Source organism: Rhinichthys klamathensis, unplaced genomic scaffold (assembly GCF_029890125.1).
Source record: "Rhinichthys klamathensis goyatoka isolate OS25496 unplaced genomic scaffold, OSU_Roscu_1.1 h1tg000461l_1, whole genome shotgun sequence".
In the NCBI taxonomy this organism is placed as follows: domain Eukaryota; kingdom Metazoa; phylum Chordata; class Actinopteri; order Cypriniformes; family Leuciscidae; genus Rhinichthys; species Rhinichthys klamathensis.
In genome coordinates, this window is record NW_026606950.1 from 1562596 (window position 1) to 1577500 (window position 14905).

The 14905-nt window shown below is 39.5% G+C and overlaps 1 protein-coding gene across 2 annotated transcripts in view; it reads right to left on the reverse strand.

Annotated features, from left to right (window-relative positions):
• Positions 1-460: 460 nt before the first annotated feature.
• fhit (fragile histidine triad diadenosine triphosphatase) overlaps positions 461-14905 on the reverse strand; it is a 423559-nt gene continuing 409114 nt past the window's right edge. For both annotated transcript variants that reach the window (XM_056236697.1, XM_056236698.1), the window contains exons 7-8: positions 1164-1274; positions 461-567 (exon numbers count right to left, since the gene is read on the reverse strand). In XM_056236697.1, the coding sequence (XP_056092672.1) occupies positions 1173-1274 (102 nt within the window). In that variant the 3' untranslated portion in view covers positions 461-567; positions 1164-1172. The remainder of the gene's footprint in view (positions 568-1163; positions 1275-14905) is intronic.

Below are 14905 nucleotides of genomic sequence, written 5' to 3' on the forward strand. Positions count from 1 at the left end.
ATTTTTCAATGTGCATGAGGAGATTTCATTAAAACAAGTTTCTGCAATTCAGGCATCAAGGCCTAAATCTGTGTCTAACCTCTATTGTTCATTGAGCTGTACAGACATCTGTAAAAGCACACAACTCATGCAAGTGGAGCAGTTCAATGCTTTTAGTTTACCAAACCATTATCCTTACACGCACCAAACTGCTTTAAATTGACTTAATAGAATGGCACACAGTGTACTATTCCTATATTGCAGCTTGACCTTTGTGTAAAATCTTATTTCAGCCCGTTTACAGAAAGAGACTTTTAATGGCTGATACTGAATGGACTTGATGTTCAGTAAAGATTTTTGATACACTACAAAAATATCACAACAGTATGTTCATTATTGTGTGCAGAAATTTGAGACAACTAAGTGAACACTTTAACCAAAATCTCGCTTTCAGGCAAGTTTTTAAAAGAAATACACACGATTCAGGAAATGACCTTAAATTTTAATTTGAATAAAGGGTCACTAAAGATAGATAAGAACAAATATCAAATTGTTGAAATTCTCCATCTGCATGTCTTCCACCTCTGGCTGTAAAAAACAAACAAAAAAAGTGATGAAAGATATTTAACTTAGAGAGATTTGTTAAAGAGAAAATGACATATAAGGGTTGGGACATTTTATTGGATTTTGACGAAAGCAAATGTTGATATATGTTTTTCCATCGGCAGCAATGGAGGTTTTTAGAGTCTAAATGTGTCATCACTCACAAAACATTTAAATTTTAACCTTCCTTTAATGCATATCATGCTATTTTGATGAGACAATCAAGTGTCCTAAATTGAATTGAACACATGCCAAGGAAAAGATGAGTATATGGAAGCATGCCACATCAGACCACCATATACATCGCATATCCAACATCACCTGACATCTGGTGAATAATTATTTTTAAAAATCCATCTGGTGAATATAAAAAGGATATAAAGAAGTCTGCCCCTTGTGTATCGAGGGCTTGTTCACTGTCAAATTCTGCACTGAATCTTTTATTTTATTTTATTATATTGGGATATTTGGTTTGCACAACAAACTCCAACCTAGAACATTGTCTTTTCCCCCCTTCCCACCTTAGGTAATAGTACTTACAAAATCCAATTTTGGTCGAACTCTTCATAACACATCATTACCTAAAAAAGCTAGTTGAAGAGGCTGTGTAGTTCTGTCGCCTCTCTGGCCATCTCCTCTTCTGATCGCCATTTGGAAGGAACATCCTCACTTTCCCGGTCATGTTTTTGGAGCTGAAAATATAAACCAATCATTAGCACTTCCTATGAGAACCCCAAATGTCAATGCCCCAATGTATTCATATTCCTCAAACATTCATGCTAGTGTTTCTGACCTCAAGTATTTAACATTCTGCAATGCAGCCCTAACTGTTTAACATATTAAAATCTCCATTGAAATTGTGTTTTGTAGATCATTTTAGCCTTGTTTTTTTAAAATGAAATAAGATTAAAATATGAAAATCTCCCTTTGACAATTGTGCTCTTTCTTGCAATTGTAGACCTATCACATAAGAGCTTGAGATAAGATTGAGCACAATATCAAAGCCTTCATCTCAAGTGGAGATCCAGCATAGATCCTGCTGCTCAGAGAGAGGCTGAGGTTGGAGGAACGTGATCCACAACCTCCCTCAAGGTTTATTGATACACAATTGTTATAATTCTAATTTTTTTTAATTAATACATAGTTTATTTGTTATTTATTTGTATTTATGCAAGTTAAATAAATGCTTGTAAAATTATTGTTTTAGCAAGTCCAGTATTTATTCAATATTTCCTCTCCAAAAAGTGAGAAACACCATTAACAAGACAATGTCTTAAATCCACAAAATGACACCAAATACATCAAAATTTTGAATATTGATTTGAGTGATCTAGAACAGTTTGAAAAGTTTGAATCACCAAGCATGCTTGATTTTAAATAGGTTTTACAGTGTACTGAAAGTACAAACGACTACAGCTCATTCCATTTCAGTCCAAACCAAATACATTTTGAATCCACAGCTGCTGACCTAAACTCAACTCACTTTATTTAAGACTAATACCCCTAGTTTCAAACACAAGGCTTAAGCCTAGTCCTAGACAATGCATGTTTGAGCTGTCATTTTGCACTGGCATATCTAAAAATATGTCAGTGCCATTGTTTTGTCTCAAGACGCACACCAGTATTGCTTTTTTTTCGAAGGCACGTTAATAAAAGCTACTTAAATGTCTTAATTGAACTAAGGAATAATCCTGGTTTAATCTAAGCCCTGTCTGTGAAACCAGGCCATAGTCTAATACAAAAGCTCTCAAGCCCACGGTAACGAAGTGATGTGAAGAGGCAACGGTCCTTTTACCTTCGAGCCCTTCATAAAAGCTTTGGAGTGCTTTCTATCAGTTTTTTTTTTCCTTTTCTTTCTCTCTTTCAGTCATTTAATATTGCACAAACTGGAAGGTGGAAGAATAACAAGGTTTCAAATGTTGGCACATGTTGTTCATGTATTCTAAATAAATAATTACACATGTAAGGGATAATGTGCAGTCAGCCGGTTATATAATACACCACAGGTGAATAGAATACAATGTTTAACTATTGTAACAGAAATGATTTATTTAGCTGACATATTAGTGTTAACGCTTTTTACAAAGAGGATTTAGAATAGCTCTTTTTATCACTCCATAGATGGCGAATAAATACCCATGTTTTTAGAAAGAAAATGCTATATAAATCAGGTGAATGTTGTATGAACAAACTCCTTTGTAAAATGTTTCTCAGTGCAGAAATAGAGGGGGGACTCATTTTTTAGAAAGCTGAATTTGAACATAATGTATTGTATTTGACATCTACATATGCAAATAGATAAAGTGTTGTAAAATAAACACTTGGTTTCAATCCACTAGTTAAAATATCCCAGTGAAATATCTTACAATTTGACCAGTGCATGAAAAAATAAAAATACACTAAAATAAATATATAAATATATAATAAATTTACTAATATATATATATATATATATATATATATATACAGTATATATATTGTCAGGGTTGTGTTATGTTTCTACAGTAGGCCTATGTGTTTTTGTTCATCTTCCTGTATTTCCTGTTTTCTTTCAGTTTAACTTCCATCTCCTTGGTTACTAATTCGTCCCTGTTAGTTCTCTGTGTATAAGCACTCCCTGTTCCTTTCTGTTGGTTGGTGGTTATCATAATTATTAAGGGTATGCATGTATGTTTTCCTGAGAATTGAATTTCTGGTAATGGATTAAAGACTTTAAAGGGGCTGTTTACACGACACCATTTTCAACTAAAAACGGAAAACATTTATGCGTTTTGGCCGATCATTTAGACGACATTTGTGTTTTGGGGGCCTAAAAACGAAACTTTTGAAAACGGGATTCAAAGTACATGTTTTTTTTGTTTTTTTTTGATACCGTTATCTCAGTGTAAACAACAAAAAGTGAAAAATTGTAAAAAAAAAAAGAAAAAAAAGGTGACATCATGTGCTACATGTATTATAGGCACGTGGTGTCTCTTCAAAAAGTGGCATCACCATCTACTGGGCTGGCATGTATAATACAGCGTTTTTAGTAATTTTGTGGATCCGTGTGAACAGAGATCATTTTGACAAAATTATAGTTTGTACGTGAAATTGAAAAATGCAAAGGGAAAAACTTTTCAACTTTTTCTTGTAAATACCCTTGGATTAAATTCAAGAGCCATTCATACTGGATTGCTACGGCGTGTGGCATACACACACACACACACACACACACACACATTAAAATGGAAAATGTCAGTGAAAAGCGATTTAGACAAAGGGCTTGTTGGATTCATACAGATATTTGGTGTGACAGCACTACAGAAATAAGTGGTTAAATGTGACTGTCACTAGTCACACTATATTACATGTCATCACTGACTGTTAAAGGTTGCAGCATGTTGCTATTAAAACAAAAATCACATTTACCAATAATCTATCCAGCAATAAAACATTCAAACTAGATGTCATTTGAAATAAAAGCTGCTTTGAGAATTTTTTTTTTTTTACAATTCTCACGGTTTCGTGAAGAAAAAAAAAAACCCCATCATTGTAATATATGGTTAAGCTGCCATAGGCCTTGTTTGAAAAGACAAACAAAACTGTGTTGCAGCTGAGTGTGTCAGAGTTAGTTATCATCTGGATGCTCTCTGCTTGTCTGCATTCGTACTCTATCTTAAAGACAAACAGTGCGAGCTGAGAAGCTGTGTTTTTTTCCCTTCATTCTATCAGACGGCATCATAGCGCCCCGCGGTTCCCCTTGAGGTTATCTCAATCCGTCCATAAGATGAACTTTGGGGTGGAGAAGTGTTTTGGATGGGGGTGGAATGTAGTTTCCTATTTGTTTTCAGAGCTTGTAAAACTAAATGGAAAACCGTTCCTCAGATCTGAGTGATTCGGAGCGACACTTCAAGAGTAGATGCTCGTCAGTATCACAGTTTTGCCGAGAGCAGAGAACAGAGGGGAGGGAAGCTCCTGGAAAAGAGCACAACTGCTGTGAGCAGGAAATTCAGAGTAGATCATGTAACACATGTAAGGATCTGTTTAGAAGTGCCTTTATTTCAAAAATGGCATTACTTTGCAACACTTTAAACCACTGGCTTAGAATATAACTAATTTACATACTTGTGCATATACAGTACATGTAAAATGCTAATTTCGGAGGGCTTTTGGTCGACCAACTAAACGGCAGCTTAGCAAGGCTAACAAATTAAAGTAGATTACATTACATTACATTACATACTTTACATTGTAATATTAATTAGCTCGGTTATATGTTAATTATACTTATTACATGTCTCTCTGAAATGCTTGATTCTTTTTTTTATTTTTTTATTTTTTTTTATTCACAATTTAACACATTACACACAACACAATCACAGAAAACACCAAGAAAAATACCGCTAAGTATATCGACAAGACACACAACAACAACAACAACAAACAAACAAAAATAAGAAGAAAAAAAAAAGAAAAAAAAAAGAAGAAGAATCTACACAGTCTGTGGGTTATCCATTATTCCATTTAAGTTGATAATTGTATAGTCTCTATATAATTTAAGACTAAGGCCCATGTGGTTTGAAACTCTTGCAGTTTTGAATGCTGTTTACTTGTAATTTCTTCAATGGGCAACAAATCTATTATCTGATCCAGCCATTGACCCAATGTGGGTCCTGACTGGGAAATCCATGCAGTAAGTATGCATTTTTTTTTTGCAAAATAAGAAAACATTGTAAACACACATTTTTTTGTAAAGGGAAACTTATTTTCAATATCATAATTCAGTAAATATAACATAGGGCATAGCTCAAAATTACAGTTACACATATCTTGAATTACTTTATGAATCTTCTCCCAAAAAGAAAAAATAGCTTTACAATACCAAAATAAATGCATGAATGATCCTAATTCAATTCCACATTTTCTACACATAGGAGAGTTTGTGTCATTACATTTATTAAGCTTCACTGGAGTTATATAGTATTTATACAGAAATTTATAATTAGTTTCTTTAACTTTAATGTTCACACTCAAGGGTAAGGTCAAATTAATACACAAAGTTAACCATTCTTTTTCGCTGAACTTCCTTTTAAGCTCTAATTCCCAATTTGTTCTCAGATAAAAAAAAGAATTTGGGGAGCTTTCTAACAGAATTTTATACAAATGAGAAATCTTCCCCTTAACCGAAGTAGCAGAAATAATACATTTTTCCAACTCTGTAGGATATAATCTAAATTGTCCCTTTTTATGTAGAAATGTAATAATTTGACGAACCTGCAGATATTTAAAAAAAAATCTATCCTAGGAATTTGATATTCAACACAAATAGCAGTAAACGATTTAACAGACTTAGAGTCTTCATCAAACATATGCGCAAAAGTTTTCAGCCCATGAAGTGACCAATTTCGAAAATGAGTTTGGGAAAGTGCTAAAAAGTCAGGGTTAAATGCAATAGGAGAGTTTTTACTTATATGACTGTTTGTGCTCAAATACCTATTACAATCCTGCCAAGCTTTCAGTGTGGCTTGTAAGGGGGGCAGCCCCTCTACCTCCACACTCATCAGAAACTTCAAGTTATTAACATAAAGGGCTCTATCTTGCACCCGGCGCAAATGACTTTGTACACTGACGCATGTATCATTCCTATTTTGCACCCGCGCAAAGCGGGCTTTTCCCTCCACAGACGCACATCGGTTAACTAAGAAATACACTTGCGCTCCCCGGGGCGGTTCAGCGCAAAGAGGAGGCGTGTTCCGGCGCAAATTTTCCCTAGTGCTCTTTTGCTGTTCTATAAAACAATTGCGCCACTGACCAGAACAAACCTAGTCTAAAGTCAGTGGCGCGTTGCGCGTTGTTCATAATGCTATTTTAAGCGCGCATGCTTGGCCATAATGTAGCGGGTGCACAATGCGCATACACTTTGATTCTCTCATCAACACAGATGCAGTAGTTTTTATTTTTGCAAATCATACATTATAACAGTGGTCTCAAACTCGCGGCCCGAGGGCCATTTGCGGCCCGCGGGGTGATATTTTGTGGCCCCCTACTTGACATTAAAGTTTAATGTTAGTGCGGCCCGTCGTTGCATGTGCCGCGTTTTAAAAAATATATATATTTCTTTATCCCTTATGTGCTACCATAGATAGTTTCGTGACAGCTTACGGTGGGTTTGTTGTCAATAGTTGTCAATGACAACCGCGAAGTACAAACTTACTGCGCCTGGAAAAAATGAGCGCGTCGCTTCAATTATGAGCGTGCTTGCCGCGCGCCTACATTTGAAATAACGAACTTGAGCTCGCAAAATATGTGAGCGCGATATGTGAACGGCAACGGCCCCTTGTCGAGCTCGCGAGCGACGTGTTGGAGAGAGACCCTGCTCTAAAACAATGTGAGAATAATCATTTTGAGCTTGTAATATGTGTCCAACAGGTTAATAAGACAGTTTGCTTTGATTTGTGCAAAGTCAGTCATTTGCCTGAGACATGGCATGTGTAGAAATAATTCAATAAGACGGGCAGACATGACTGCAAATATTTGTATTTCAAAAGCAATAATTGTTTTTCTAAGTATAATAAAAGGAAATGTGCCTTCCAAAAAAAAAAAACATTCAATATCATTAATGTGTTGTATAAAGAAAATAAAAAGGACATAAGCAAATATAAATATCACAAATATGTGTTATAGACAAAGAAAGTTTGTAAAAATGAACTTCAACTGTCAGAAGGACAGCTCATGAAGAACCAATCATGTACAGAAAGGAATGTTCAAATTCAGAGGAACAGTTCAGAAGAAATGTTAATAATAAATATTGAGAAGATTGGATCAGTTGTGCTCCTTTTTTGGAATACTTGAATACTATTTTTTGTGGAATACTTGATGCGGCCCAGCCTGACCCCGACTCTACCTCCAGCGGCCCCCAGTTAAGTTGAGTTTGAGACCCCTGCATTATAACAAGGAAAAATATTAACACATGAGGGAAATCATTGTGGTGTCCATGAAAATTTAGTTTTTTTCCTCCCACGCCTGTTTAACCGACGCTGATTTGTATGGGGATGGGAGAAACTCACCCACGAAAGATAGATAAATGATAGATAGATAGATAGATAGATAGATAGATAGATAGATAGATAGATAGATAGATAGATAGATAGATAGATAGATAGATAGATAGATAGATAGATAGATAGATAGAGATAGAGAGATAAATAGATAAGTCTGATTTGAACGTTGAATTTCTTGTTATTTCTGCATGCATTCTACTTCAGACAGTCAATAAACAGTGGCGTCTGAGGGTGTTACTGCATGAGGGTTTATGCCATAGTTTACAGGTGCAAGCAAGACACGCAATACAACGTCACTTCTCTGTCTTTCACGGTCCTGACAAGAACGTCGGTCTCCTCGGCTGTGACCGCTCCTGACGCGCGCCTGCTAAATCCGCAGTTATAAGAGGAATCCGCCATGCAACATGCGCACCCGCTCTTAAAGGGTATGTTGGATGACGCTCTGATTGGTTTATTTCACGTTACGCCCAAACCACACCTATGAATAATGAAGCCATTTCAGACCAACCACTTTTAGATTTGCGTCGGGCGCAAGAGTCATTTATCCCGCCGGGAAAATAGCAACAGCGCCCAAGACCCGCCCACAAAGTTACTTGCACCTCACGCTTGATACTTGCGTTTTAGATCGTTAAAATAGGGCCCAAAGTGTTGATGTAATCTCCAATGGATAGCATGCTAATGATTCCAAAGTTACCCACAGGGAACTATTTTCCAGCTTCCAACCTATGATATTTCTAATTTGGCAGGCCCAGTAATACCACTGAAAATTTGGAAGTCCTAAGCCCCCTTTTAAATCGGATTTTGTTAAAGTGGACAATTAATTCGTGGAGTCTTGTTGTTCCATATAAACTTTGTTAAACATCTATTAATTAGCTTAAAAAAAGAAAAAGAAATATAACATGGTAACATATTAAAAGCGTAAATAAACTTAGGGAGTATACTCATTTTTATAACATTAATTTTCCCAATAAGAGATAGTGGGAGGACAGACCAGGTCTGAAGTTTCTTTTTACAAATCTTCAGTAAAGGGTTATAATTGTCCTTAAATAGTTTATCCAAATGCTTGATTCTGATTAGTCACTTGCGACATCCCGAGGTCAGTTGTTCCCCAATAATGACCGGCGGCATTATGTATAATGATCGCTCATCCGGGTACTTGAGGTGCTTCTTTCATGTCTCTCATATCACTCTCCCTTGTTTTATTCAGACGCATCTGGCCCTATCTTGCGCTTCAGTTATTGACTGTATTTCAATCATGACAGCTCTCAAAGTAGTTTTTGGCATGTTAATGAATATGACAATGTTAATGTATTTGGTCTTGGCGGACTAGGACTAGAAGTGTGGACTTGCAACTAGCATTAGATACACAGACGTGCTGCTATAAGCATGTAAGATATGTTGCTGCTGCATGAATAGACATGTAAATCCTGTAGCAGATCTAGACAGGTGGAGCTGGGGAGGTGGAGGGTTTCAGAGTCAATGTATTATTAACAAACATGCATTAAAGCAGGGGTCTCAAACTCAACTTAACTGGGGGCCGCTGGAGGTAGAGTCGGGGTCAGGCTGGGCCGCATCAAGTATTCCACAAAAAATAGTATTCAAGTATTCCAAAAAAGGAGCACAACTGATCCAATCTTCTCAATATTTTTTATTAACGTTTCTTCTGAACTGTTCCTCTGAATTTGAACATTCCTTTCTGTACATGATTGGTTCTTCATGAGCTGTCCTTCTGACAGTTGAAGTTCATTTTTACAAACTTTCTTTGTCTATAACACATATTTGTGATATTTATATTTGCTTATGTCCTTTTTATTTTCTTTATACAACACATTAATGATATTGAATGTTTTTTTTTTTTAAAGGCACATTTCCTTTTATTATACTTAGAAAAACAATTATTGCTTTTGAAATACAAATATTTGCAGTCATGTCTGCCCGTCTTATTGAATTATTTCTACACATGCCATGTCTCAGGCAAATGACTGACTTTGCACAAATCAAAGCAAACTGTCTTATTAACCTGTTGGCAGGGCCGTAGCTAGAGGATTCGGGGCCCCCTGAAAAAATATTGATGTGGGCCCCCACCACCCTCATCATATACTGTACAATAGATGAACATGGAGGCCCACATAACAGAAGATGGTGATGTTGTTGTAAAACCTTTATTTTAAAAGTTAAATGTTTATATAAAAATTACAACTAATAAAAAAAGCAAGAAATTGTTAAATAATAATAAAACCAATTTTTAAAAAGTAATACATTTTTCCCCCTTCAGTCTGTTATAATTCATAAATCAAAAAGTAAACATTTAAAAAATTGACAAGAATGCAGTCTAATTAAAAAAATAAAAGCATTCATTGTCTTATTTTTTAATAAAGATAATATGGAACTGGTAATATTATTAAATAAAGCGAATAGGCTACATTTATTCATCCAAGTGCAGTGTGTTTTATTCGTGTTTTCTCGATGTTTTAAATATCATCAGCCGGCAGGTCAGATGCATAATGCAATGCGTCGTGACTCGTGTAATTTTTTTAAAACTCTAGTTACAATACTGTAAAAAGACAGGAATTTAGACCACGTAATCATTCGGTCGATTGCGGCGCGCACCGATAATAAAAAATGACTGTACACGGCAGACTGTAGACGGAAGTTTTCTAATTCCCAGCGAAATAACAATATATAACCGGTCTTTAAGAACGTCTTGATCGACTGGGATACAACCACTCTCCTTGCCTCTCTCTCCGTCTTTTCCTGGCATTTCTGGTTCCCTGATTTGTTTTCTTTTCCCCGACATTTTTCAGTCAGTTAGTCTCCTGCTCTTCCACCAAGTTCATCGTTAACTTCAGGCTGCCGCCTCAACTCTGATTGGTTCTGTTCACGAGCTGGGGTGGGACTTACAATTTTATTGGGTCCGTCTGATGTTTGTCACTGACTCTGACTGAATAATTAATACATACTTTAGGTCGGACTAAACCATTTTTATGGAGGTAAGAGAAGCAGATATTTAGAAAAATATTTACCCAAATTGCACGTTTTTGTGGTTTTCATTTAAATCTCAGGCATACAACTAATATAAATATTAGAATTATTCATACTACAGGGGCCTAAATAGTACAACTGCTGGATTTTGTGGGGCCCCCTGGGCAGCGGGGGCCCCTATAATTGTCACCACCTTTCACCCCACTAGCGACGGCCCTGCCTGTTGGACACATTTTACAAGCTCAAAATGATTATTCTCACATTGTTTTAGAGCAGGGTCTCTCTCCAACACGTCGCTCGCGAGCTCGACAAGGGGCCGTTGCCGTTCACATATCGCGCTCACATATTTTGCGAGCTCAAGTTCGTTATTTCAAATGTAGGCGCGCGGCAAGCACGCTCATAATTGAAGCGACGCGCTCATTTTTTCCAGGCGCAGTATGTTTGTACTTCGCGGTTGTCATTGACAACTATTGACAACAAACCCACCGTAAGCTGTCACGAAACTATCTATGGTAGCCCATAAGGGATAAAAAAATATATATTTTTTTTAAAACGCGGCACATGCAACGACGGGCCGCACTAACATTAAACTTTAATGTCAAGTAGGGGGCCACAAAATATCACCCCGCGGGCCGCAAATGGCCCTCGGGCCGCGAGTTTGAGACCACTGCATTAAAGGGTTAGTTCACCCAAAAATGAAAATGATGTCATTAATGACTCTCCCTCATGTCGCTCCAAGCCCGTCAGACCTCCGTTCATCTTCAGAACACAGTTTAAGATATTTTAGATTTAGTCCGAGAGCTTTCTGTCCCTCCATTGTAAATGTATGTACGGTATACTGTCCTTGTCCAGAAAGGAAATAAAGACATCATCAAAGTAGTCCATGTGACATCAGTGGGTTAGTTAGAGTGTGTTGAAGCATCGAAAATACATTTTGCTCCAAAAATAACAAAAACTAGGATATTCAGCATTGTATTGTGTTCCGGTTCTGTTGTGGATCCGCGTTCAGTGCCGCCGCTGACGTAAGACGCTGCTGACGTGTGTCTGGTGTGTCCGTGTGTTCGGGTTCAAATAAATATGGCTGGGCAAAAAAATGGAAGTCTTCCTCTGTGTGGAAATCCTTAGACATGTTTGCAAAGATTGTTTTGTTTCCAGCGTGCGTCTCCCTCAGACTGTAAACGAAGCTCGGGCGCACCAGACACACACGCACACACACACACACACACCAGACACACGTCAGCAGCGTCTTACGTCAGCGGCGGCACTGAACGCGGATCCACAACAGAACCCGAATACACACACACACACACACACCAGACACACGTCAGCAGCGTCTTACGTCAGCAGCGTCACTGAACGCGGATCCACAACAGAACCAGAATACACACACACACACACACACACACACACTCTTAGCTGTCCATCGTGTACGATGATGACGCTTGCTCCAGGGGGTGGGGGTGGGAGGGGGGTGGGTTTAGTGACCTTGCCGCTGGTGCCACTTCTCGTGGGCGTTGAGTCCGATCCTTGAGCCGCACACTCGTCCGCAGATGGAGCAGGGGAAACCAGACACCAGGGGGGTACCAGCCGCCCACTGGTGTCTCTTGATGCGCCTCTCGGATCGTCAGTCTTGGTTGGTTTGATGTATTTGAGAGATTGCAGTTGCACAGGTGACATGCCAGGCAGGTCTGTCGAGTGCCAGTGATTCAAGCTGCGTGGGGGGAATGTTCGCTCTCTTTAGGATGTCCCTGGTGTAGTCCTTAAAGCGCCGCTTTTGCCCTCCAGCGGACCGCTTTGCACCCATTAGTTGACTGTAGAGGACTTGACGGGGCAATCGGTGTTCAGGCATGCGTATGGTGTGCCCTATCCAGCGCAGATGTTTTTTGGCAACAGCTGCTTCCATACAGATTGAGTCAGTGTTGCTGAGGATGACTGTATGGGGGATTCGGTCTTCCTAGGACAACCTGAGGATCTTCTGTAGGCAGCGAATATGGAAGGCCTCTAGGTTGATGATGTGCTGGCGGTATGGGGTCCATGACTCTGCCCCGTAGAGCAGAGTAGAGACACAAACCGCATTGTAAACAGCAACCTTGGTACTGACCTTCAGGTTACGGTTTTCAAAAACCCTGCTGCGTAGGCGTCCAAAAGATGATGAGGCTTTATTATCCGGGTGTGTATTTCTTTGTCCAGGGAGCAGAATGAGGACAAAGTGGAGCCGAGGTAGGTGAAGTGGTCCACTGTTTTAAGTGGAACACCGTTTATGTGAAAACTGGGGGGTGTGGGGGCGGAGGTAGTGAGATGGGACATGACCTCGGTTTTTTTAATGTTGACCTGTAGGCCAAAGGATTGGTACAGACGGGATATTGTGTTGAGGGCGTGCTGCATAGAGTCTGGGCTGTGAGCTAAGACGGCACCGTCATCAGCATACTGAAGCTCACAGATTTGGCGGGTCTTGGTCTTTGTGCGGGCCTGGAGCCGACGTATGTTGAAGAGGCTTCCGTCAAGTCGGTATTCCACATGGACACCGTCTTCATGACACGGTGGAAGAGGCAGGTGATGGCAGAGAGGAGGATGTTAAAGAGCAACGGAGCCAAGACACAGCCTTGCTTCACCCCAACGTTTACCTCGAAGGACTCTGACTGGAGTTCTCCAGTGAGCACTCTGGCTTGCATCCCGTCATGCAGTTGCTGTAGGATCCGGAGAAACTTGGGTGGTACCCCAAGTTTGGAGAGGTGTTTCCAGAGCAGTTCACGGTTGATGGTGTCAAAAGCTTTGCTGAGGTCGATGAAGGCAACGTAAAGGTCTTTGTGATGTTCTCGGCTCTTCTCCATCAGCTGCCTCAAGACAAAAACCATGTCTGTCGTGGATCTGGTCTTCCGGAAGCCACACTGAGTTTCCGGAAGCACAGCTTCCGAGATGTGATCAACCAGTCTGCTGAGCATGATCTTGGCCAGGACTTTCCCTGCGATGGAGAGGAGAGATATCCCACGGCTGTTGCCGCAGACTGCACGGTCTCCTTTCTGCTTGTAAATTACCACGATGTTAGCATCCTTCCAGTCCTGTGGGAGGGTCCCATGTTCCCAAATGTTTTGGATCAGGAGGTGCAGGCGATGCGTGAGGAGGTATCCTCCGTATTTAAAAACCTCTGTTTTTAAACACACACACACACACACACACACACACACACACACACCAGACACACGTCAGCAGCGTCTTACGTCAGCGGCGGGACTGAACGCGGATCCACAACAGAACCAGAATATACACACACACACACCAGACACACGTCAGCAGCGTCTTACGTCAGCAGCGGCACTGAACGCGGATCCACAACAGAACCAGAACACACACACACACACACACCAGACACACGTCAGCAGCGTCTTACGTCAGCGGCGGCACTGAACGCGGATCCACAACAGAACCAGAATACACACACACACACACACACACACACACACACACACACACACACCAGACATACGTCAGCAGCGGCACTGCGGACTCGTGAACGCGGATCCACAACAGAACCGGAAGACAATACAATGCTGAATAAAGGCCTAGTTTTTGTTATTTTTGGAGCAAAATGTATTTTCGATGCTTCAACACACTCTAACTAACCCACTGATGTCACATGGACTACTTTGTGGATGTCTTTAATTCCTTTCTGGACAAGGACAGTATACCGTACATACATTTACAATGGAGGGACAGAAAGCTCTCGGACTAAATCTAAAATATCTTAAACTGTGTTCTGAAGATGAAAGGAGGTCTGACGGGCTTGGAGCGACATGAGGGAGAGTCATTAATGACATCATTTTCATTTTTGGGTGAACTAACCCTTTAACAATAAACAAAAGTATAATAATAAATGAACATTAACCTAGATTAATAAATAGTGTATTAAATGTTTGTTGTAATTTATAGTATCTAATGCATTAACTAATGTTAACTAATTGAATCGTATTGTAAAGCATTACAATTTAATGAATTACACTAATCGGTGCAAAACGATATGATTTGTACTGCCCCAGCTTCCTCTTGTGCTGTTTCATGGGGTCTTGAAATATGGCATAATAGCCCTCAGCTGAAATCCAGAAACACAGAACAAAATTATTCTATCATGTCCAATCTCCACAGGGAGACAGACATTGAAAAGGCAGCAAATTCCAGGATTGCCATCTTAATCTGTCACATGAGCACTGTGGATGTCCCGCTGTCTGGATTCTCTACTTTCTGACACAGCTCTGTAACTCCGCCATCACTGGAGGCATCCACTCAAATGTCCGATGACATGCACC